The sequence below is a fragment of the Megalops cyprinoides genome, chromosome 10 (genome assembly GCF_013368585.1).
Source record: "Megalops cyprinoides isolate fMegCyp1 chromosome 10, fMegCyp1.pri, whole genome shotgun sequence".
Classification (NCBI taxonomy): Eukaryota; Metazoa; Chordata; class Actinopteri; order Elopiformes; family Megalopidae; genus Megalops; species Megalops cyprinoides.
The window spans coordinates 11,435,059-11,460,719 of record NC_050592.1 but is presented as its reverse complement, the minus strand read 5'-3'; the positions used below and the strand labels follow the sequence as shown (position 1 = coordinate 11,460,719).

General features: G+C 44.0%; 1 protein-coding gene across 4 annotated transcripts in view; it reads left to right on the top strand.

Moving 5' to 3' along the window:
• LOC118784883 (rho guanine nucleotide exchange factor 2-like) overlaps positions 1–25,661 on the top strand; it is a 57,597-nt gene that overhangs the window by 5,870 nt on the left and 26,066 nt on the right. For 2 of the 4 annotated variants that reach the window (XM_036539344.1, XM_036539345.1), the window contains exons 1-3: positions 2,993–3,099; positions 4,152–4,191; positions 4,487–4,640. In XM_036539344.1, coding sequence (XP_036395237.1) covers positions 2,997–3,099; positions 4,152–4,191; positions 4,487–4,640 — 297 coding nt within the window. In that variant the 5' untranslated portion in view covers positions 2,993–2,996. Of the gene's footprint in view, positions 1–35; positions 293–1,892; positions 2,077–2,981; positions 3,100–4,151; positions 4,192–4,486; positions 4,641–12,813; positions 13,150–25,661 lie in introns of those variants that run through there. The other 2 variants (XM_036539347.1, XM_036539346.1) reach the window with 2 other exon arrangements.

Here is a 25,661-nt window from a genome sequence, read left to right as displayed (position 1 = left end):
GTGGCATGGCACTGACACACACCTTCTCCCTCCAGATGATCACCACGCCTCCCCCCTCCCCCCCTCTCCCTGGCTCTCCCATGCCCCCAAGCCACTGCGCCCCCTGTCCTGCTGCACCGCCCTGTTCCCCATGCCTCTCCCCCACCATGTCACCACACAAGCGTGCCAGCCCCGGGGGGGTGACCCTGCGGCCCCTTCCCTCCGACCACCTAGGACACCTGGACTCCATGAGGAGACACAGCTGGCAGCCTGGGGCAGTGATGCAGGGCTATGCACAGTATGAGCACCGCAGGTAGGGGGCACTGCTGAGCCTCGCTCATCAGCTTTATCCCTCTCTCTTGCTGAGTACATTTAAAGTATTTTAAATGTACATACTTTTTGTGGAATCTCCTTTGTGTACCTGCTATACAGCTGTAAATATTCACTGCCACTGAAACACCTTGCTAAGTTCTTATCATTTTATAACAGTTTATTGCTTTACTATGACTGTGTACTTTCTGATTTAATCTAATCACTCTGATTCCCTCTAGTTCTGACACATCCTGATTTATAGTTTACTGAACTGCCTTGACTCTCTTTTCATTGTTACTCTCCTGTTTCTCAATAGATTTACATGTGCGACTAATTCTTGCCCTTTTAAAACAAAACTTTATTAGCTTAACTCATTATTTATTTGATTATTTCATACATTTACTTTATTGGATGAACATGTATAGTAATAATAATCAGTTAATTTCCGTAGCTGATGAATGGATATAAGGTTTTCTTTTTTACTTATGCAGAAACCTCCCTGAGTGAGCAACATATTCTCTGCAGCTGAACTTTTAATATGTGGGATCAAAATTAAAATGTGCATGAGATGTTGGAGAGTTTCTCCAGTGACAAGTCATGCACAGTTATCAGGGGTTTCCAGCCCCGTCTTAAAAGGGCACTGAGAAACAGTATGAAAGTGTCTCAGTGTGTAAAAGGCTATGAGGAAGAAGACTGCTCAGTGTCTCTATTGTGTCCAGAAGAACACAGGGCAGCCCCACGGCTCCATTGTTTTCCGCCACATTGAGTGGCATTGTCCAGCACAGCACTGTGCTGGTATTGTATCGGCAGCACTGGTCCAAGAAGTCACCCCGCAGGAAATAGGAGCAGATCCAAGGAGGCAGTAGCAGGGGTAGCACTTAGGAGGGTGGCAGCTCGAGTTGCAGTTGATTGTCATGACAGTTGTAGTTACTTTGTTGTTGCGGTTCTCATCCGTAGGTGCCATAGCAATTGCGCTAACGGTCACGATGATTGTAGTTGTAGCACCAAGATGCAAAGGAGTAGCTTCAGAAGCTGTTTGAAGTTGTGATGGGGAAAGTACTTGCGAGAGTTGCGATAGCTGTTGCTGTTATAGGAGTTGCAATAGTAGTAGGAATAGTGGTAGGCATCGCTTGTATAGCAATATCAGTTGTGGTGACAGCTTTGGCAGTGATATCGGCAGTTGTGATGGCTGTGACAGTGTTGTTCAGGTTTGTCCTACAGTGGCAATTGTAGCATGACCACTGTATTAGCATTGGCAGTCCTTCTGCGGAGCTGTGTGTTTTAGCAGGAATAACGTCCATGTGTGTTTGTATGCAAATGGTTATGGTTAGTTACAATGTGGTGAAGAGACTGATTATTTACCAAGACAATCTTGTTGTTTTAGTCCTTTTATCATTCACACTTCTTCTTTTCTGCTTTTGCTCTCCATCTACCTCTCCACCCACTCACATCCTTCTTTTCTTTCATTTATCATTCATTTATCCCCATTTTCTCCCTCTCTGTACCCCCTTTTCCTCTCTCCTGTCCTATCTGCCCCCTTTTCCCTTTCTCTACCTTCTCTGTCTCTCCCTCTCTCCATCCTCCCTCTTTCTGTCTCTCAGTGTGAGTCTGGAGGACCTCGACCCCGAGGAGATGGAGAAAATGCTGGGCGGGCCCCTGGGCGAAATGAGAGGGCGAGACCCACGGCGAGCTCCGATCACTCACTACGGCCCCGAGTTTGGGTCCCTGCTGTCACTCACAGAGGAGGAGACGGACTCTGACCCACAGCACTTCTCACTACTGGAGGTAAGCTTTTGGCCCAGACAGGTGTGGCCGGATCTGCTGGCCGTCATTCAGGGTTCAGACGTACAGACACTTTTACGATGAAATGTGCGAAGCAGATGGCCATGCTTTCCTCCAGTCTAGTTTGCAAAAGAGACATTTAGGTTGAAATGAAAACTACAATACAAAACAGTGTCATTACTGGGAGTTTGTGAGATGTAACCTTGTTCCTATTTAAAAACACATGGGACACTTGGGAAAAGTGATTGGTTTCATTGATTTGTCAAGAGCATCCTATGACATCAAGAAGAACAGCCTGCAATCTAATTTAATCAGAGTGTCAGAGGTGTACAGTGACTGTCATTAGCTTACAAACTGTGTGGCATTATGAACAACATTGTATCGGAATGGATTCAAGTTTAATATATTTGGTTCTGGTCCACAGTAATTGTGCGTGGGTGGACTGTAGATACATGTAGAGTGTAGATCCTGATGTGGTCATGGAATACCACAGAATCATCATGTTCTTCTCCTTATTCTCTAGTTATTGATTGAGTGGGAAATCACCTGATCGTGTGCCAGGCATAAAAGCATTTCAAACTGAAAAATAAGACCAAAACCTACAGCCCTCTAGCCCTGCAGAGTGGGAATTTCCCATCACTGCAGTAAACAGTTTCTGTTATGGTGTTAGAGTTCAGCAGTTTCATATACTCATTGCGCTTCACTGTGCTGTATTTATCGCTGTGCTTGTACACTGTGCTATACTGGGCATCAGTAGAGCCATACTGTATAGTCCGACTTCACTACATGGCAGTTATGGTTATGACTGTGTTCTGCCTTTTCTGCGGGGTGTTACTGTGTACCACTGTATCAGTGTAACCGTTGCTGCGCATCACTGTGTGTCTGAGTGCCTGTGTGCTGCGTTTCAGGAGCAGTCCAGCCAGATGCATGGCTGTAGCGCCTCGGCCCCCTCCCTGTTCGACCCGGCGACTGAGGCGCAGTCCCTGAGGGTCGCCCCTCGCCCTCGGCCCCACTCACACTGCCACGGTGAGCGCCCAAAGCGAGGTCGCGGGGTCACCAGAGCACCGCCTCTCGCTCTGACCTCGTCTCGCTGTCACTGTCTGGGCTGCCGCGTTTCCTCTTTTCGTGTCTGTCTTTGGTTCTCTCTCAGCTGGGCTGCAGAGGACAGCCAAGAGTGAGTCAGTGATTGTTAGTGTCAAAGGCTGTGTGCATCTAGGTCGTATATGTTTCTCACCAAGAGCATGGTGTTTGTGTTAATGGGTGTGCCATTCTTTTTTTACACACTTCCTGTTCTATAAGTGTGTGAATATTTAACTGTGAGCTTGTGTTTATCTGTTACATGCATGTATGTGTCACTATGCAGACGTCTGTGTGTTTGTGAGTCACAAACACATACATTTGTGTGTGTGTGTATGCCCGCACTAGTGTGCCCAAGTGTGTGTGTGTGTGTGTGTGTGTGTGTGTGTGTCTTGCTGTGAGTGTGCCTGTGTGTGTGCAAGTGTGTGTGGATGTGACTGCTTCTTGGTGTGTGCAGTAATGCGGAAGCGGTCTTCCTGTGTTTGTTCTGCTGTAGCTGGGTCCGTCGTTAGCGCACAAAAGAAGGAGCTGCGTGCTGTTTCTCTCGTCCACGTCTCCCTCTCTGCTTCTTCTTTGCACGCTTCTATTACAGCTTTCATGCTGCAGATTTGACAGAAAACAAACTGATTTCACTCTGCTGGATAAACCTGGCTCTTTGTTTCACTTTCTGGCTGTGTGTGTCTACACTGTCTTTCTTACCTTGTTCATATTTCCATTAGGAAATCTGTCTATCTGTTTTTTTTTACTGAGAAGCCTACCCACCTGTCTGCCTGTTAGCAATTTTATTATTAAAGATTGGATTGCCGCCATTGAACTGTGAAGAGTCCGGTGACTAGGTGACCTATTTGCTATTAAATTGATTTGTTTACTGGCTTTTAGAAATGCCATTGTTTGCATGTTCTGATTGTTCTATTCACCATGAAATATTGGTGCTATGTTGTAGCAACATCAGAAGGCATTTTTATTGTTAATGTACTTATTAACCAGCCTCTCTCTTTCAGAAACCTCTCTGTACTCTTTGGTTGGAGGCTCCACACAAAGGTGAGTGAAATTTTCTCTCCTGTTTCCATTTCCTCTCCACTCAGCCACAACCAGAGAGACTCCATCACATTATCAGCGCCCTCAATCTCACCCATTGTTCTGCGTTCACAAGTTTCATGCTTTAATGTTGACTTGATCACTTTGGGAACTCTGTTTCCTTTTGGAAAAGTGAAATGCTGGGCATGTTCTGCGGGGCTTTTGTTGACTCACCACACTAAACCGAGTTTTGTATCTCGTGTATGTAATGGAATCAGACGCAGTGTAAAGCGGGTATCTGTCTGCCTCTCTCGCTCAGTGTGGATGCAGGCAGCGATCTGGGCTCGGCGGTCTGGGGGAGAGAGGAGAGGACGGAGCGAAAGCAGGGCCACAGAGAGGGGAGGGAGGAGAAGACGGGCAGCCCGCTCGGGCGTACACTCACTTTCCTGCGCAAGATGGCTGGAAACCGCAAGGTAAGGGTGGGTGAGAGAGGGAGAACGAAAGAGAAAGAGGGCTAGGCTGTGGCTAGAAGCACAGCACAGAGAGGATGTTGTTTGATTTGCTGTTGAGTTGAGGGGAGAACATCATTTTTGCTGCACAGCACTGTAGAGTTAGTTAGGACAATGGTTAGGAGACTCACTGGACTTTGTATCGTGGTGGAGGATCGTGACGTTGCATGCCTGAGGTGAGAGTGAGCTTCTTGGTTTAACTAGCTCTATTAAGGGTCTTGTGGATCAGGCCTAACTGACTCCTAACTACAATGGCAGTCTGTCCATTTGCCAAGACAAATTAGCATTTTAGTTTCATTCAGGAAGGATATATTGCGTCCACTGGCACAGTGTTGATGGGCCTTCCCACTGGATATGAGCAAGAAGAGAAAATGAACAAAATAGAACAGTAAGAGACATTCTAAAGCTTGGTTTGGCCAGTTTGTTGATAGTGGATGATGAGTACTTGAATGAACACTTCCACTATTTATACATGGAACATTTATCACATTGGTTGCTTTTGGTGACTCATCTGTCCTTGCCATTTATTGCAGTTTAATGCAACTTGTGTTTAAAGAAAACAAAATTCTGTATGTATTGAAAAAAGCTCTTTTACATTTATATAGTCTGGTATTGCCCTGAAGGGAAGCTTATTGGACATGTGCCATAACCGTCATCAGAATAAAGGGGGACATAAATGACAACAATAATAGCCTTTGGTGTATGAAAGTAGCATGAAATCTTACTTCATTTTTATTAATGGACCTGACATGCGGATTGCACTTTGTCCTTGTACTTTTTATGTCTCTCTCAAGAAGAGCATCTGTGAAATGACAAAAATGTATTTTAAAAATGTACAAATAAACAACTTAGCCAACCTCAATAACTCATTGCAAAAATGATCTTGACGCCATTACTCAGTAGGTGTGCCAAATGCACAAAAATGGATTGATTTCTTTAGGTGTCACTTTTAGAAGACTGTGCTCTTCTTTTATTTTATGCTAAGCTTTGATTCTAAGCTGCGTGATGTTGCAGAGGACTGAATTTTTCATCCGGGAGGCTGAAGTTTCAAGTGCCAGTCATTCTGAGTTTGTGCAACTATTAAAAAATACCAGCAGAGGGCGACGTATCTTTCTGTATTTTCTTGTGAAAATCCTTGAAGTTCACAGGAAAACGACAGTGCCAGTATGACAGTTTAGCACATGGATTCCCAGTCAGGAATTCAGTAATCTCTCCCTGTTAGCCTTCCTGTGGAGTCTCCAGAGCAGTGTTGCATCACTGTCTAATGGATGACAACTCATGGCGTATCCGCAGATACTGCACACAACAGGAGCCAGGCCGGACGCTAAATACATACACCCAAGACATATTTCGCTTTTATAAAAATGTGCCTTGCAACATGTATGAAGTAGGGATGAAGCAGCTGGTCCTGGGTTTGATTCTGACTGTGTGTTTATGGAGATGGAGCATTCCTCCTGTACCCACAAAGCACTGCGGTGTCTTCCCAGAGTCCAGAGGCAGGTTTGCTAGGTTAATTAAATTGCCCTTGTATGCGTGTTACCACATGTTTTGTTGCCCAGAAGACGTCCCCATCAAGGCTGAGCTACATAGTTGAGCTTTTGTACATACTGTCTCTTAATACCACTGGAGGCATTAACTGTAGCATAGACACAAAGGCAGTATCACACTGAGGACTGAGGCCTGAACACAGCTGACACTTAGGTGTTTCTCCCAATCCTCTAGCCAGAGTGCTGCAGGTGTACACCAAGGTGGACCGGCATTCCACCTAGGGTCTGGTCCTGCCTTACACCCAGTGACTGCTAGGTTCAGCTCCAGCTCACGGCAACCCTCTAGGCCGTGATGTGGTTACCGCGGTTGGATAGACATATAGAATTAGATTTTGAGTAATCAGTATATTTGCTCAGATGTTAGTTATTAGTCAATAAATGATCTCACGGGAACAGAAACGTATCGCTCTGCTCTCTGAGCAACTTACATGCTGATTTCTCCAGTCCACATTCAGTTATACCCTCTGTGTCTTATTAACATACATTACAGATACATCTAGGAAAGCACAGAGACCAGTGTCTCTCTCCTCATTGTCTAATATGATACCGAGCATGGCCAAGCAAGTTTAATGTGACTGGGAATGACAAATCAGGATGTTTCTGTTCAGACACGCCTTAAAAAAATAAACAGTGCAGCAAAGAAAGGTCTTTGATTTTTGTTTTACTGTGTGGAAAATTACAAAAAGAAAAACAGTTTTTTTTCGCCATGATAAGGAAGTTACAGCCCTGCCTTCGTCACATATCAGTGGCTTACAAAAAAAAAAAAAAAAGCTGCACAGTATTCCAGTTGTAGTGTAATCATTTTAGCTGCTGTTTCCTTGTTTTTTAATTAGTTTATGAGAGGTTGTTGTAATGGGTCAAGGTTCAGATAAGCCTGCAGAAGCCCAATGAAAACGCCGTTTAAAAAGCCCTCAAAATGACACTGCTGTATAACTATACAAGAAGTTCAAAATCTGATGATAATATTTTCACTCATTACTGAACTGGGGACAACAAATAACCCTTGGTTTGTGAATAGCGCGTTATTTGTCAGATCATCACAGAGTAAAACTCTTGCATGTAAATACTAACGCTGTAACATGTACTAATGAGTGATGTTTTAACTCACATCAGCTGATCCCCTGAGAGAACAGCAAGGACACCTTAGGTACTTTGGCTGTGAGGAAGTATGTGAAGTGATGTGTTATGCTGGTTGTCTGTGGTGGAGAGATTGCTAGCTATTTCTGGTGTCTTTCTCTGTACATACTTCTAGTGCGAGGCCAGCCACCTTTGGCGTATTTCTGTACTGCATTGTAAAGGTCACAACTGCACTGTGCTTCTGCCTCTCCATGTGCCCATGTGCTGTAATGGGACTGGCTGAGCCTCACACATTTTGTGCTGTGTAGATATACTGGCATAATAGAGACAATACAACTGAACCATTTCCAGGTTCAGACAGGTTCCACTCAAGTGTGGTTCACTGAAGACTGTAAATGATGGTCATGGTGTGCAAGTATAAGGAAGAGCAAATACTGCAAGGCAAAGCAAACACCAAGAAAGGTTTGAGAGTGTGTGCCTGTATACTTCACAGGACCAGTGATGATGGTCCATCAACAGTTCAAGAACAAAGAGACTCTCCTATCACAAGAGCAGTGGTGACTGTTGTGTCAATATGTAGACAAAATGGTTGCCTGTAGCTAGAATTTCCTATAGGCATGTAAATAAGCATTCCTGAGATCACATTCCATTGTCTGCAGACCAGTTTAACTTACAAGAAGAGGTCTCACTAAATCCTATGGTCAGTTTTCCCCACAGTATTCCACACAGACAGCCACTGTGTAGTAATGCATGCTTGTAGTCTGAGACTCAGACCCAGATAGTTGCAGTCCAGGTAGAGCCAACAGAGACACTGAGCTCATTTCCCTGTCCTTGGCAAACACAACAACTGGGTACTTTCTGAGAATTTCTGAGAATCTGGCAGGAAGTCAGCAGTCTGGATGTTGTGTGTGTGTGTGTGTGTGTGTGTGTGTGTGTGACCATGTGTTTTAATTGTTAGTGTTTAAATATGTGTTCAAGTTGTGTGTGTAAGTTACATCAATATGTGAGAGTCTGTAGGTTGTGTAACAGTAATATATAGTCACTTCACCGACACTGAATACAGTTTGTTCAGAACTTTTTCATTATAGAAACATCTGGTCAGCATGTGTGCAAGTGTTGAGCAAGTGTGTGTGTTTGTGTGTGTGTGTGTGTGTGTGTGTGTGTGTGTATGTGTGTGTGTGTGTGTGTGTGATTGTGTGTTTGCACGTGCTTACATGCAATTGTGTGTGTATGTGAAGTGTATTTTGCTGTGTTTAATGAGTGCAGACAGATGCATTACATTGAGACTATATATGTGTTTTTAACGTGAACCTGTTTTACACTTACCTGTTAACTTTAAACTGACATTTAAGTAAGAATGTTGGAGTGTGTCAAAAAAATATGATGTGAATGTTCTACATATCTTACAGTGTTTTATAAAAATTGAATTGAGTGGATGGTTTTTGTGTCGTTGATCTGTAAAGTGTGCCTGTATCCTGTGGTTTGTGAGAGTGCTCATGCTTTCTTAGATCCACTTTCTTAGATCCATGCAGTCTGTAACGTTGGTCCACAGTAAGTGTGTTAGTGTAAGTTTTGTGTCCGGCCCCCCTCCCCCTCCTCACTCCGTCCCTCTGCGTTCTTTCCTTTCCCTGCCTGGGAGTTTCTGTGTCGCGTGGTGGAATTGCATCAGCAGGAACAGCCTCTCTCTCCTCCTTCTCTGTCCTCCCCTCTCCTCTTTTCCCACCCCTTCCTTCTCCCCTGTTCAAATTTTCCATGAAGAAGTGGCGGAGAGTTTGACCAAATTGTATATCGTTCAGAATAAGCGGCACGCAGAGCAACGGATATTAAGAGTAATAAAGTCTACCAGGGGGTGTGTGTAGACAGTCGTGCAATATTGACTGAGCAAATTTACCGAGCTTGATTAAAGTCTTGCCATATCTCTTTACTTCCTGCTGACTCCACGACTCTACTCAATCTTTCACTTTTTCCCTTGGTCTCCTTTTGAACCCCTTTTCTCTCCAAACACTTGGATTTCCCTTCTCTCACCCTTCTTCCATATCTCTGCTCCTCTCCCACCAAAAAGCATTCCTTCCTTTTGCTACAACTGTGATTTCTCTCTTCCGCTATTTTAAGTTTTGTCCTCTTCCCAAACTCAACATCTCTCTCCTTGGTCCTCTTCATTTGTCTCACTCCACGCACTTCTCTCGCTCCCTCTCTCTCCCCCTTCTCACTCCCATCTCTGTGTGTTGCTCTGCTGTCCTCCCCACAATGGCTCTTTATAAATAGAGGGGGTGTGTGACAGTGCCTGTCAGTGACTGTACTCAGTGGCAGGTCTGTGCAGTCTCCAGCACCTGGCCATTATATTTCACTGGAGCAAAGCGAGATCCCACACACCTCCACCCTCAGATGTGGTGAACACCTCTGAATTGACACTGCACTGCGGCTAAGCTGTAACCCATAGCAACTGTGTTATGAAAGACGGTAGAGTTAAACGACTGGACTGCAGTATCTGTGGACTGAAATATACTGACTGAACGTTAATGTGTGTACACTGTAGTCTGTCATACTATAAATCATGGTGATGATGATGAGAACCATGTCACTGCCGAATAGAAAATGGTTCATTAACATCAACAAACAACTTTGATTAGGGTGTGAGTCCCAATAATAGGTAGGTTATTAAAGTGTAACTCCAAGGTTGATATAAAGATCTGCCAAGGCCTTTGAAGCCAGCTGTGCAACGGGTTGCTATCACTCATGTCAACAGACAACAGGAAGTGCTGTAATTTTCATCATTTTAATGATTTTGAATTGACCATAATCAGTCTTAATTAGGTCTCATGTCATTGGTCACTTAAGGTGAGTGAGAAACGTCATGTTTGCACTTCCTTCTTGTGTCTTGTGGGTTTACAGGCCTTGAAATGAGTTGTTGGGTGTTTGTCACTTCTGTTCCTGGTTTAAACATGGGTTTAATATGGGCGGTGTGTGTCCAGGCCTTTACCCAAACATCTTTCAGTGGTGGAATAGTTTACAGTTATTTAGCTGTCTGAGCAGTTATGGATGGAGCTGCAATCAAGTTGAGTGAGGCTCAGCTGTAAAGAAGGCCAACAAACATATCTGTAAGTTGCTCTGGATAAGAGAGTCTGCTAAATGCCAATAGAACCATAACTGACAGCCACTGTGTGTTTTTCTCATGGCAGTATAGTAGGTTATCACCAAACCTCATGAGCCAAATTCAGCAGGGTATTCCATGGGCCTGGTTATTGGCTCTATAGAGCAGCAGTTGGGTTGTGCTTTAGGAATGAGTTTAATGTCTAATATAAGGTCTTACCAAGAACCTGTGGGTCAAATGCCACGTCATTTCAGCTTTGTGTATAAACTTTGGAGTTTTTACTTGGAGCGTCTCAAGCCCACTTGCAGCCCCAGAGGGGGGGGAGAAACCCAGAACCTGGCATGCCCCCCCAGGAGACAGGCGACGTTCACCCCCGTTGTACAATATCAGTGTCATGCTGACTCTAGAGAACTGTGGGCGTGTGAGACAGTGCGAGACTCACACGGACCTACAGGGGCTGGTTGGAAACTGACTCACCAAAGGGCTGGAGAGCGGGGCAGGTTGCTCCGACTTGGAAGACAGTGGGCTGCGCAGGCTAGCTGATGTGAGGATGGTGACAGAGATTAGCTCTGCAACTGAGCGGGGAAGAGTGCGCTGATGAGAGGGGGACTGAAGAGACGCTAAATTACTGGGCGGAATTCCGCCCCCGGAACAATTTGTCTTCATTATTATTCTAATGGGTGGTTATATTTATCTGAGGTGAAGCGGGGGGTGTGTGGGGGGGGGGGGGGGGGGGGTGAAGAGAGATGCAGAAGGAGTTTTTGAAAGAAGGGAAAGGGGAAAGAGAGAGAAAAGAGATTTTTGGTATCAATGTACGCTTGATAAATTTGCTGTTGATCATTAGCGTGAGCGCTAGGTTGTAAAGTGTTAGAATAAAGTTAAGTGAAGTATGTAGAGGTATCTCAAAAGAATTATAGACTACTTCACATTTCAAACAGCACCATGATACAGACATGGCAAAAAAAAACATCCAGATCATGTGTGTGTTTGTACTATTGTGTGATAGACTTGAATAAGAGAAGCCATATTGTAAGAGATTTACCAGCTGTAATAAATATATTCAAATAACTGTAACATTCTGAAGCCTTCTTTATTTGGGTTAGAAACTTTGTACTATCAGTCTAGATAATTTAAAGGACTTTGTATCAGGTGTATCATTTTGCCTGTGAGAGAGAGTAACAAATCAAACGAACCGTTGCCAGCAGCACACAAGCGATCTAAACCAGAGAGCATCGGCTTTCAATAGATATAAACAGAGAAGCAAAGTGAAGTGGAAGATAAGAGTAGAGAGTGGAAGTGATCACAGGATGGAATAAGTAAGTGCAAAGAAAACATACAGAGAGACAGAAAAAGATATACAAAGACATTTTTAAGAGACTTTTTAAACATGGTTAAAAAAGGGCCAGGCTCAGCGATTACTATTGGTAATATGCTGGAAAGCCAGGTGGGAAAATGTGATAGGACTAGGGAAGAGCTGGAGACAGCGGGTTTGCCTGTTCTGGCGGGTGCACATGGGCGCGTGGAGAGAGAGTTCTGTGGGGGAACCTATGGAGGGTGTGTGTGCACAAATGGGAAGAAAACAGCACGGGAGACGAGTGTTTTGGCTGTCGGTGTGGTGTGTGGTTGTGGTGCAGGGCGTTCCCTCCCTCTCTCTCTCTAAATATAGACCAGGCTGCTCTTACTGGTTTCTGCCCTCTCTTACCTACATCGCCTCCCCTGCTTTTCTCAGTTCTAGCTTTATTCTTTCGCGGTGCCTTTGGACATGATTCTCTCACACCACTTTTGTCTCCTGTCTTAGTTTTCTTGTTTAAAAGCAATGGAGCACCCGGGCAGTCCACTTAACTGGCCTCACAGATTGGCAGCATTGCCTGTACTCTGGCATTTTGCTGTCCATTGCTGTGAGCATTTACATCACTGTTAGATGTAATGTAGAAGTCTGCGAGTATGATCCAAAATCCCATACATTCCCCACTGTTGTGTATTTGAGACATAGGGAAAGCACATGGGTGTTGCCACGTAGATAGAGTGGCGCCACCTGAACTCTCCGTCTGTGAAGTCCAGCCCTGTCCAATGGTCTTGCACTGGGAACAGCAAGCCGCGATCTTCACCGCAACTAGAGTGCTTAAAATGAAAGAAACAAGGCGTGGCCTGACCGTATAACCTCGCCAGGAGAAACACCCCGCAGCTCCACACCTCGTTCTAAGTGTATAAAGCAGGAGGCGGGTAATGAAAAAAAATACAGGAGACGGACTTTTGATAGGTCCTAAACCAGCTTAGTGATTTGGGTGGGCCGGTTCATGCAATGAGGGCTCTGACACTATTGGCCAAAAGTATGGAAAGCAACGTGTGACCCTCCCCTAAAGGCGTGGCTTTATACCAAGTAGCGTTTCTGTGAGACATACCTTCTCTGAGTTTCCTGTGTGAAAAAAGTGAAGCACCCGCACCAGAGCATCAGAGAACGGAGACTCATAAAGACATGTTCAAAAAAGTTAACGGGTTATTATTCGGTGTTTAATTCCTCGAACATATTCATCAGCGGAATCAACAGACTGGAATAGCACATATCGGAAAGAAGACTGAAAACAGCACACTATATATATATCGCCTTTTAATAGCTATATATTGATCGTAATAGCGAGCTAATTTTATTCGCTTAAAGGATTGGTGATATAATATTGATCCAAACCGCGTTATGTCCCGTGTTACGGATCCTTTGCCAAAAACGCGACAAGAGAGAATGAAGGAAATAAATATGCGGGTGAGTGACCGGTAAATCAGTAAAATTAAATCGTTTGAAGTGTATAGTTACAGCAGTACTGTATATCATTGTGTCTTATATTATGCAGCCTTCGCAAACGCATTAATGTTGTATTTAATTGATGTTACGTTGTTTGCCTTGATCTATTTGCTGAAACATTAAAAGTAGTCTAACTATGTGTTTAGAATTTCGAACTGTAGTGGGAAGTCCCCTTTACACATCGCGGGTGTATCATTTTAGAGAGCAAAGAGGGGCTTTACAGTGCCATGTGTACCGGTTGATCTGGATAGTTCCTGAACAGATGGTATATGCTGCCGTTCTCTAGTTGTTTTGTGCTTTGCGGTAGGATGAGTCGGGAATGTATGTAACCTGTATTTATGAGCCATACCATGTCGGTACAGCGTGTTCTGAAGCTGGCTGTGGTTCGTGCAGAGGTGGAAGTCATTGTGTGGCACAGTAGCGCTTACGGATCCCGAGCACGTTGTCCGGGGTTTGGAGGAAAGAGTGGGGGGATGAGGGGGAGAGGGGTGCGCGCATGTGTGTGTGTGTGTGTGATAGAATAAACGAGGGACGAGTACCGGGGTGCGATGTCGGACCAGTCCACTCTTAATTATATTTAGCCGAGTAGAGACCGCTTCTCTTTTCGTGGAATATCAGTTTCTTTTGCACTTCCGTTGTTTATACATACGTTACAATATGTCAGCAACAGCAGTACAAAGTAACGCGCTGGAAGCATGTGGTCAAGTGTTCCAAGCTCTTCAGACCATGTGACTTATCGAGCTTCGTTGCAGTAATGAACTGTCTTGAACGTTTCTGGATGCTTGTACGCAGAGTATCACAGCACCATGCCCTTTGTCCTTTTGTTATAGCCTGCTGAATATGATTTGTCTGTGTTTCTGTGTGCCAGGTATAACAATCTTCCATCTGTGTGTCTCTACAGCCCCTATGGAGGTTGTTTAAAGGGCTTGCTAAAATGATAGACCGTGTTCATTTATGTACGCACATTTTGACATTATGGGATCCATGATAATCATTTTCATATGTATTCCGTTCAATTATTGCCTAGTGGATAAAAAAATGAAAATACAAATATCTGCATTGTTTGTGTGAGATACCTAATCATTCACATGTAGAAGATGAAACTTAATATCCTAAAATTCTGATTTTTGTAGGTTCTCAAGTGTTTCAAGGGCAACCTTCTTTTCAGATAGCGATCTGTTTGTATGACCTTGTGAAGATTTATTGGAGAGGAATTTATTGTATTGATGCCTTTGCCCTTTACTCTTTTTCCATCTTTACACTGGGCCTGAGTGCAAAAGCTTCCTGGAAAAGACATTCTCTTCGACTGCGTTTTAGTATGTAATAGAATTGTTACAAAATTATTTTGTTTGCAACATCGAGTTGTCATTGTAACATCCTGTGTATGTACACCAGAGGGGGTTTTAAGGACCTGACTATCCACAGCATTGATCAGCCTCATACTTAGTATATATGACTGGATAACAATAGCTTTGTGTGTGTGTGTGTGTGTGTGTGTGATCGTATGATTGTCTGCCCATGTGTTGAGAAACAGTGGCTTCTTCTTTCTGTTTCCTGTTTTTACTTCTCATCCCTCCTTGTTTTTGCAGTGTCACCAGCACATCCTCGCATTCCCTTTCTTTTGCTGCCTGCCCTCTCTGTCTCTCTGAACCTTGTCTGCCTCCCCACTTTTACGTCTTACTGTATATGTCCCATTGATGAGAACAACCTACAGCTTGCCTTCCTGTCTCTCAATCATGCTATTTCTGTGTTTCACACCTACGGCATACAGTGCGCTGGTGTGTGTCATATCAGTATCTGATTATATGTGCTCTGTGTTTGCTGTCGTTTCCATAGAAACACAACTGTATGCGTATTTATGGTTTGCTTTTTGCAGCAGTTACTTTGGAGATGGCATCCCCTCACAAAGAGGCGGACTGTTCCGCCTCCACCTGTCCTGTGACATCCAGGCCAGCATGGAGTCAGGGTGAGAGAGAGGTGACGAGAGGGAAGTGTGACCTCTTTAGGTGAAAACACGAAACATCTTACCTTCGAAAGAAAAGGAGGTCAGGACAGAGCAGGGCTCTGAAGAGAAGAGCAGAAAGCTGGTTTTATGGAAGAAAATTAAGTGGATCTGCGCGAGTGCAGAGCCACATTGAAGTGCGGCTGAGAGATGGAGGACAATGGAAGTGTATTTACCGGGTTCTGGTGTTGGGCTGTGTGGGAGTGTGCGTGTGGGTGTGTGACCAGCATGTGTGTCAGTGAGAGAGAGAGAGAGAGAGAGAGAGAGGGTTTGGAGTACAGGAAGTGCTGGTGGGTAGTGGCTGTGACTCAATTTGGGCAGAGAGTTCAGTGTGCTGTAACAGTGGGATTTCTGTCAGCTTTGCCGAAGGTAATGGAGCTCTCCGGCCGGCCCTCCTGAGGGTATACACGCATTCGCAGACACACATGCATGCAAACCTGTGCGTGCACACACTCACAAACTCCCGCACAGACACACACATAAGCACAAATGCACACTCTGACTTGGCTACTTGCAGGGAAAGGTTCATACCACTCATACAGAGAGAGCTTCACGGTTTCCATTAGACATGGCTGGTGGAAGAGCGTTAAGGCTGGCGTTTACAACACATGCATTAATACATACATGCAAACACATTGACAGTAAGACACAAGGTCCACACATACCAGCACATGCCCTCACCCATACTCCAGCAGTGCTGGAGTACTTGGTTCCACATATGCACACGCAGGCTGGTAAGCAAAGGGCGTAGAAGGAAGACAAATATTTCCTTCTTTTCTCTCTGCATTCACTGTCTCTATCCCTCTCTTTCTGTGTCCAGTCACAAGGTTTCCCCTAGCAACATTTCAGATGCCTCACAGTTAAAGCTGCACCTCTTCACAAACGCTGGTTGAACACAGCTGGTGTATGTCTGTACTTGTATCGGCAATGTAGCGTAGCGGTAATGAGCAGGGCTGACAACCGAAAGGTTGCTGGTTTGATTCCCTGCTGGGGCACTGCTGCTGTACAGGCAAGGTACCTTACCCAGAATTGCCTCAGTAAATATCCAGCTGTATAAATGGATAACATGTAAACACTGTGTAACCTATGCTAGTCGCTCTGAATGACAGCATCTGCTAAATGACAATAATGTCATTTAGCAGATGCTGCGTTGTCCTCTCCGTACCTCCTCAGCAGAGCCGTTGTCACGATGCCACAAAGAGGGACAGTTGTACTCCCCCGATTTGTGTATTCTGACAGTGAACCCAGTTAACACATCCCAAGGGCGTTAAGCACAATGAACCCTGCCTGGGGCAGCTAGGTGCAGTAGCAGACAGAATGGGATTGTGTCGTGGGTTGGGGGGAGGAGTTCATGAGACTGGGGGGAGAGGTAAACAGCAGCCGGCACTAACAGTCCTTCCATTGTTACATAGGGGAAAATCTTTTGCTGTTGGTCCACTTCTGTAGCCCGTGGTTAATCATTTTTTGTACCCCCAAGTCAAACCCTGTCTGCCTCTGTGAGATGGGGGGGGGGGGGTGTCAGGTTTTAGTTTTACATAATTAATCGACTGTCTTGTTACCCACTGTGATTTAAATTAAGTTTTACCAGTAGAGATATTAACAAGGTAATAGTAATTGAGTCCCATAGGTAGCTCAAATGCTATCCAGCTGGAGTCTCTAGAGCCAAGCGAAGTGGTGAATTCTGGTCTACCAGAATTATAGCATTATAGTTGGTCTACGTAGTCATTTCAATTACTGGTAATGAAATGAATAGAAATAAAATTTTGCCTTGAAATCTTTAAGCAGAGTCGTTCCTACTGACTGATTGAAGTATGTGTAGGTGGTTCAGTGTTTGCGTCTGTGAGTCAGTGCGTCTGGATGCGCAATAGGTAATGAGTCAGTGAGTTTCTTTGTGCGGTGGAATGAACTCCTTGTGCGTATGTGTACGCGTGTGTGTGTGTGAGTGTGCATGCGTTTGTGTGTGCAGGCGTGATTGCATGTTTGTATTTGCATTTTGTCAGTCTGGCTCTGTGGCATGTTCATTGTGAGCTGGGGAGTGTTGTCACCTGTCTGAAACAATTACGGATAGCCCATGTAGCGTGTCTGTTCTCTGTCACATGACTCAGGCTGTTGTATCCACACAGAACAGAGATTGCGCTGTAAAACTTCACCCGTAAATTCCGAACAAGTCCACGCACAATTCCTCATAAGCAGCAGCTTCCGTGTTTTCCTCGGAGTTCTGATACTCATCTCCTACTCTGCTCTAAGCCTCAGCCGCACCCTGCTGCCGTGTTGTGCGGGTGCTGCTCTTTCACTCTGATACTAGTAGGAGGCGTACAGCTTGACCATTCTGCAGTGCTTAATGTGAATTGCTACAGTAAATATCCAGCGGATAATACGCTAAATGAAAGCTGTGTTGTAGCCCTGTGTAAGAGTGGCTCAGCAATTTAAGACACTTGTTCCATGGAGGAAGACTCCTACAGCTGAGATGTGTCATTCGCCACCCATGACCAGGAGTCTGTAGCAGCAGACCACAATTGGCTTCGTTCTGTCAGGGCAGAACGGGTTTCATCTGCCAGGGTCTGACAAGGCCTGACTAGCCTCGCTGCTGTTGCATCCTCTGGTGAGTCACTCAGTGACATCAGAGGAGATGCATCTGATGTCCGATCTGCATTTCCTTTGATGTAGTGCACCGTGGGACTTGTAGTTTGAAAAACAGCCACTGGCTGTCTGAAGGTGTGTTGGAGAAATGCGTTTGTCTCACTTCAGTACTCTTTTGTGGGCATAAAGTATGTGCGAAGAGGTAAGCTTTCAGTAGTACAGCACAGTTCCCCAAATTGGGGGAAAGAAAGCAGAAAAGGCACAGAGAAAAAAAACGAATAAAAATGTAAATCTAATGAAAATCATTCTCCTATGTCGCTAAATGAAATCAGTCCACATTACCCTAAAATCATATAATTATACTTAGCTATTGTCAAAGGGGGAGAAGGTCATTTCCTAAATTCACCATCACATCTTATATTTCAGCATTTTTGTGCATTGTTAGGTAACGCTCGAGTAGACGGAAGCCAAGAGTCACGACTAGTGCATTCTTGACAAGTTAAATGTCATTTTGACATTGATTATACAGTACCCTTGTGTGTGGCACCAGGCTTGCGCAGAGCAAATGACTAAAACTGGAAACGTAGCAAATATGAGGCTTCCGTTAAATGTAATTTCGTTCTAAATGCGGTGCATGATCGATCGGTGGCATTTGAGGCTTAGCACTGACTTCAGCAGGTATCGCGGAACACGTCACAACAACTGTTGTGTAGGATGTGTTATTTCAGTTGTCTCCTCCTGAGGTGAAAGCCTGTTAATAGTCTTCAGAAAGACGGTGATCCGGTGTACCGCTGCAGATTTTCTTCAGCACCGACCAATCACTTTAGACATCACTTTGTACATCCAGCGGGATCCACTGCCTGGTGGGAACCACCTGGTTCTTATGGACTTCAAAAGAGAGACTTGAGTTACCAAATACACTACATACCCAAAACAAGTGTGATTTCAGCTGTCTCCTTGTGCTCTCTTTTGGAGAGGGGTTATTTTACACAATGAGGTGTCACATAGAGAGTGCCATTAAAAAAGGGAACTTCCCCCTTCCCCCCCAGGCCACCTCTGTGTAAATGTTTAAATGTTGATTGAGTAAGAGAGATAGAGCTAGAGAGAGATATTAATGGTCTTTGTCTGGTTACAGTTTCCTGTAACCGCTCGATTGAAACACCTGTCTCCCCGCTCTCTTTCTCTCTCCTGCTCCTGCTCTGTGTTTCTTTTCAGGCCTGCAACCTGAGAGCAGGGAAAACAAAATGAGTGAAAGGGAGAGAAAGAGGGGTGGAGAGAGACGGAGTCTGGTTACATAGGGGCTGCGGACAGAAACAGCACACCCAGTCTCTTGTAAAATAGATTAAAGCGCAGGCTCTCAAGAAAAAACGCATGGATTGAATACAGGGAACAAGACTCAAACAGACTCAAACTCAGAAAAACATAGTCACAAAATATATCACCACCACCAAACCACACACACACACACATTCTCTATGGCAGTCTGCAGTATGTGTAAAAGTAGAATTTTATGGCTGTCCTTTGTCAGGTGTTATCAGTCGTTTGTGTGACAAACATAAGCAGCTGAGTATACAGGCAGTGAAAGGGAAAGGGAGAGATCAGAGAGAGCGAGGAGATTGATTGAAAGTGCTGGACAGAAAAAGTGTGTGAAAATCCAAACAGTTTGCAGGTAGTGCTGGCTAAGTCTAAAACTTACTTTGTCACTGCTTGTAGCCTCACATTACATGATTGTGTATCTGAAATAAGGTTGGTATAGTAGCTGTATGCTTTTTGCGGTCCATTGAACTGTGTGAATGTGTAAAGGTGATTAAGAAATCAACCCAGATATACCAAACCAGCTGCAGAAACAGACAGAATAGAATAGAAAGCACAATGTCATAATGTCTAAGTCATATAAAATATGATGTTATGTTGCAATAAATGTTCAATATTGAGAAGAATTGTTTGCTAAAATGCAACACTGAAAAAAATATAAACTATGAAAAAATATGGTTTGTTTTTGTGTAGAGGAAAATGTTTCTCACATAAAAACATAAGTAACATTTAACAAAAATCAAATAATTTATTTTAGAAACACAACAAACCAGACAAGCCTGAGGACACAGCCAGAGCAACATGAATAACAAACATTTCAGTTTTGGGGGACATGGAGAGGCTGTCCTTCACAATTAGATTTGGAAGAAATATGAAGGCTACAAGAATCAAGTAAAGATACCTAAGTAGTAAAAAATCATCATGTCTGGATCAGTCCTACCTTGGAATGACTTTATTTTATAAAAGTGAAACTTACCATTCTGACCATGGAAGACAGCAGCAGCCTCTTGTTGATGCATTATAATGGTTTATTTATAAGGTTTGTTTAAGATCATAGGTGAGGTACTCAACCAGCACGCACAAATGAAATGGAGCTAAAAGTGAACATCGATACCATACAGAAGTTGTGTGTAAACTGTATTGCCGGTTGATGTATAAACGAGACTACGCTTACGTGTTACAGGTAGATAATACAGGCATAACTTCTCAGCCCTCTGGGATATGCTGTATTGGTCTGTAGGATTGGTCAATTCACAACGTAATCCCGAAGGATTAGGCCAGATGACTATTGATTGCATCATGTTGTTTATTTGCGTAACAGATGCTCTTATCCCGGGTGACGTATACTGCTACACCTTATACCATCTGTCACCTATTTGTATATGTGGAGCTACTGAGGTAAAGCACCATGTTCACACGCACGTCAATAATTGTACAATACTGAGGCCCCAAGCCTAGCGTTATAACTGCTGTACCAATGCAACCCCATTATAATTTTCTGTATTCCATAGTTCTGTGGATATTTGGAGGGTTATACAACTATATAAATGGTATCCTGTGGAGCATTCAGTTGTTACAGTGGGTAATTTTTGTTCACTGTGGTGGTGTTCAGACCTTCCCTATCTCACTGCTTTGTGCCCTGTGTGTTTAAAGAGTGTCTATAAACTCTGGTGGAGGTGGTGCAAAGATCAGTCTGACTACAGCGTAGACTAAGGACCCAGTCACAGGAAGTGACCACACCAAGGCATACCTAAAGCAGACACCGTCTGTGAATTCTCAGACCCGTTCTCCATTGTTCCTATCCCTCCTCCCCTGGTCTGCTCATGGGTTGTTATTCTAGCGATTATTCGGTGAACTGCTTTGAATGCATCTGTGTTCCTGCTTCTCTTGGGCACGGCCAGGCTAAAGAAAACTAAATCTAAGAGAGAGATAAACACCAAGCTTGAAAACTATGACAACCTGGCAGAATGAAAGAGAGGGAGGGATGGAGCAAGAGGGAGAGAAATGGATGGGAGTGATGAGTAGCAGGGTATCTGAAGTAACTGAAAGGCTGACTCAGACGACAGCCATATACATGGCCCAGAAATACAGAAACGCCCAGGTTTTACCAGCAGAGTTGTGTCTAGTGTCCATTTCCTCCGTGATTATTTTTTTCTGTAACAGCCGACTGATTTTATTAATTAGCTGCTATTGCAGTCTCTGGGGTGGGCTGTCGGTAGGGTTTTCTTCCTCTGGCTGTAATGAATTCCTCCTCGTTAACAAACACAGGGGAAGCCCTTTGTGTGGTAGGCCTCTGATGCACAGAGGTCAAAGGGTGCTAAACTGCATTGGGCGCCATCTGTCTCTGACAGTCTCCACATCCACGCGCTGGCAGTTGCGTAATGACAAGTTGTTGGCACTTGTTATACCCCACCCCTGAATCACACACATTCACGCAGAACTAAAAAAGACGCGCTTCATATGAGAACAAATACACACGTTTATGTTGATCTGAGTGGCAACCTCCCGTTTCCTGTAATTGTGGGTTAATTCATGTTCATTACACTCAATTCAGAGGGAAATGGGCCATAGAATAAATGCTGCGTGTAATTGAGCTCTTATGTAAGATTAGCATTTGTGCAGTTATTGTTTCTCACATTCTGTTACCACAGTGATCGAAACCAGTGTGGATGCCCACCTTCTCTGGTTACATCTCTGTCTATGCTTTCTTCCTGAATCCTACTCTTTCCTTGTCTTTGTCTGAGGCTCTCTTTGTTAGGCCATCAGCACGCACTGAAATCAAGTTACCTGCCAGTCTCCAGCCCTTTGTCCGCTGTGCTCTCACTCTCTTTTGTTTTTTGACCATGTTGGTCTCTTTGGGGCCTCTTTCTGCTGTATCCGTTTCTCCATCTGTCTGCCTCCTCTCCCCCCACCTCTACTCCATCCCCCTCTCTCTCTCTCTGTCTCTATCTCTCTGTACATTTTGAGTTTTCTTGATTGGAATGAAAATCATACATTTCTTTTACCAAAGCATGTGCATGGCAAGCAAAAGGATTGATTGTAATACAACAGCACAAAAAGATACAATAATAGTCATACAATTAGGAATAGCAATAATAATAGAGTGATAAAAAAACCAAAAGAAAATAAAAATGAACAAAATAATTCATTAGAATAATCAGCAAAAAAAAAAGACTTGCAAAAAGTTAAAACAGTTATATAAAGTGTTTGAGTGGTGTGAACAGTGCTTTGTCCCATATTGTGGGATGCATGTTCCTCTTCAAGCAGGATAGATAACTGTGGATTGATCTGTGTTATTTTAGTGTTGGTGTCGTGTCCATTGCCTCCCTGTAGTTTTCACATTTTGTACTGCCCTCTCCCTCCCTCCTACTCTTTCCCTCTCGGTGTAGTTGCAGTCAGCTCAGCCTCTGGGTCTTCTGTAAGAAGCCCTGTTATGGAGCCCTCGGTGGGATGGCTCTGTAGTCTGGGTCAAGGTGCAGCAGAAGCCATCATGCTAAAACTCCCCCTGAGTGCTTCAAGCAGAGGCCACCTCAGTGTTGAATTGCCCTCTGTATGTGGACATAAAGTCCTCGAGGAGCTATCTGTCTACAGTGTGTGCTTCAGTTGAACTGCAGCAGATATTACACATGTGACTGTGTGTTTTTTTCCATGTTTTTCTGTGGTATGTTCAATATAGACCACATATGAGAGGGTTTGTTCAGTGATTAGATCCTGTCACAATTTGCTGAATCATCTTGAACTTTTCATGTTCCTCTTGTTCCCTTAGTCGTCTGTTTTAGATTCCAGAAGGACGCTGAAGGATAATTAGTCTAGACTTTTGCATGGAAGATGGCAATTAACAATGGGCACAAAGTATTTAAACGTCTCTCTCCTTGAGTTTGACTGACACGTCTTTAACGATCCTTCAGAAAACGGTGTCCGCAGGTCAGTGATTTAGTAAATTCAGACGGATTGGAGGCGGGTGCTCTGTCAGGTGACCGCGTGGTTGAGCATGACCGCGCACCCTCTCCTCTGCACACACGCTCAGGGGAGCGGAGCAGTATGACAGCAGCACACAGACACACTTAAAGACCCAGCTGCCTATAATTAGATTCCTCTGTGGCAGGGCCTCCCACGAGAGAACTGAGTGCCAGCAATTAAGGCTAACCCTCCTAACGAAGGGGGCTGGGTTTACCGAGATTGGCTGATGTGGCAGACTGAGAGTGTGCGTGGGGCCTAGGAGGGTGAGGGCCTTTGTAGCGTGTGACTGTATACCCTCTGTAGCACTGGCTTAAACCCATTTTGCCAGCCGAAACAGCTAGAGAGAATCGCAAGTCCAGTCTACAAATTGTTAAAAACATTTTTCATGTATTTCTATGGAGTAGGAGTGAAAATATACACGCCTGCCGTTCCCCTTCACCTTCTGAGCAAAGTCTCGTAGTTGGAGCTGTTTAATGTGGTCCTTGGACAGTTACAGCCACGTGAATGTGCAGTGCAGTGGGGGGATAGTAATTATGGAAAATTATTATTTCAGTAATGATCATCACTCAGCACTTATGTGTTGTAGTTTAGATGAGGTATAGCGAAAACAGTCACCACCGAGTGATAAACACCATCGCCATGAGAATTATTTTTGCCTGAAACCCTGAATTTCTGAGCTTCTGTAAAAGTTTAATGTCAGACAGGTACCATGGAGAATTGTGCCAAAATGAGTCAGGTAAAAGGCAAATGAATGCATGTTTATAATCATAAAATGTCCTACATCTGATCTGTTTTCAAGCTCAGCAATAGTCAAACTGAATGCCTGAAGATGAATGGTTTCAAGTCTGTCAGCTCATTTCCTGTGTATGTGTTTGTGTTTGTATGTGCATTTTGTGAGCTAATGATCCAACTATTCACTGGTTCATCACTGTAATATTGGTGGTAATCTACACTACTTGTTATCAAGGCTGTTTCTGGGTTCTTTAAACACGAATTGAGCCCAGATAAGAAGATTCCGGTTCACTGAACCAAGCTGATTCAGGTGGAATGCACAGCTTCCTCTCTCACAGAAGCAGTAGAGTTATATGTGTTATGTGGACACACCTTCTGCTGGCTTCAGTTAACTAGAATCCTTATCGTCCCATCTATTCTGTGCTTGTGTTTAGCACTATAAGACAAGCAGAATGTACATTCACATACACACCCACAAATTCTGGTAAGCACAGATCATATAAAAGGAAGAGAAATATTTTGCTTCTTCCTGCATTCACTGTCCGTTCTGAATGGCTGATCTAAGTAGCTAGATACTAGAGCTAATCGCAGGGTTGCAGACATTGAATGTGATACTTATAATATCCAGGGCTCTCATTCACTGGCAACTCAAAAGCAATATGGCTTGATTCTGTGCTATGTATTGTGCAATGCTGGTAGCTGTCTTCCTCTGTTAGTATCTGTAGTGTTGCAATGCCCTTCCCATTCCCATGACAACTTCAAGCTCCACCCTTATAGTCCTGAAAGAGGAAGTCAGCTCAGTTTACTTCCTGTGCAGGATGCAGTGCCACTGGCAAAAATATTGGCCCTGCGGAAAAAATCCATTAAAATAAATTAACCCCCGCTTAGACAAACACAGAAAAGAAATTAACTCTGTTCCTTCTCAACCCTGGAAACATCTTACTTGAAGTGAATTAGGCCTATAATCATTTTTTCACCTTAGGCAGACTATACTTTTTAGTAATCCATATGAATGACATGGTAGAGGTCAGGGTAGACTGTTCTTTGAGGTTTTCATATGTCCTTGTGGAAAGACATTTGTTTATAAGGTGTAACCTTTTTCTAAGAATGCATTTTTAAATGACAAGCACATGGTGTGTGCATATATATCACCTGTATATAGTGCATGTGTTACCTTATGGGTACAGATAGTGTTGGTGTTGTATGAAAGGGCAGTCCATAGATCTGAATATTACAATCTTAGTATTCAGAGGACCAAAGCAAAGAACCATGGCCTACTTAATGTCTGAAAATATATTCTGCTTCATTCTCTACAACAGCTGAGGTTGACCTCTGAAGAGGAACTGAAACTTCCTGAACACTGCAGCCTAAGATACCAAACATAGACAGCCATTTTAACACTGAGACTCAGGCCTGCTGGCAGTGCTGGCTGCTGCCTCAGCCAGTCTCTGGCTTGCTGCTCCTTAATGCAGCTGAAATCCCAGATCCTTCTGGTAACTCACTGCCTTGTGTCAAACATTAGCCATTACCCTGATCGCTGACCATAAATTTGAGTAAGGTTTGGTTTTATAACTTAATTATTCACCTATCAGTGAAACTTGTAACTCCGCTTGGAATCAGACCAAAACTCAGTACCACAGTACCTGACCTGCCTCTACTCTTATCTTTATGTTTTATACTTTGTGATAATTTGGTGGGTCTAAGTTTCAATGTAACTTGACGCATATTCTTGTGTGTTGCATATGTGACCAGGCATCTTTGGGTCGATTGATAAGGTCTGTTCAGGAAGCTTTGTCTCTGTGACCAAGTGAAGAGGGAGAGAGAGATTATGAATGCCTTCTTCAGTGCAGTTAGCACATGATTATGTGTTTAACTGGCTGCAGAT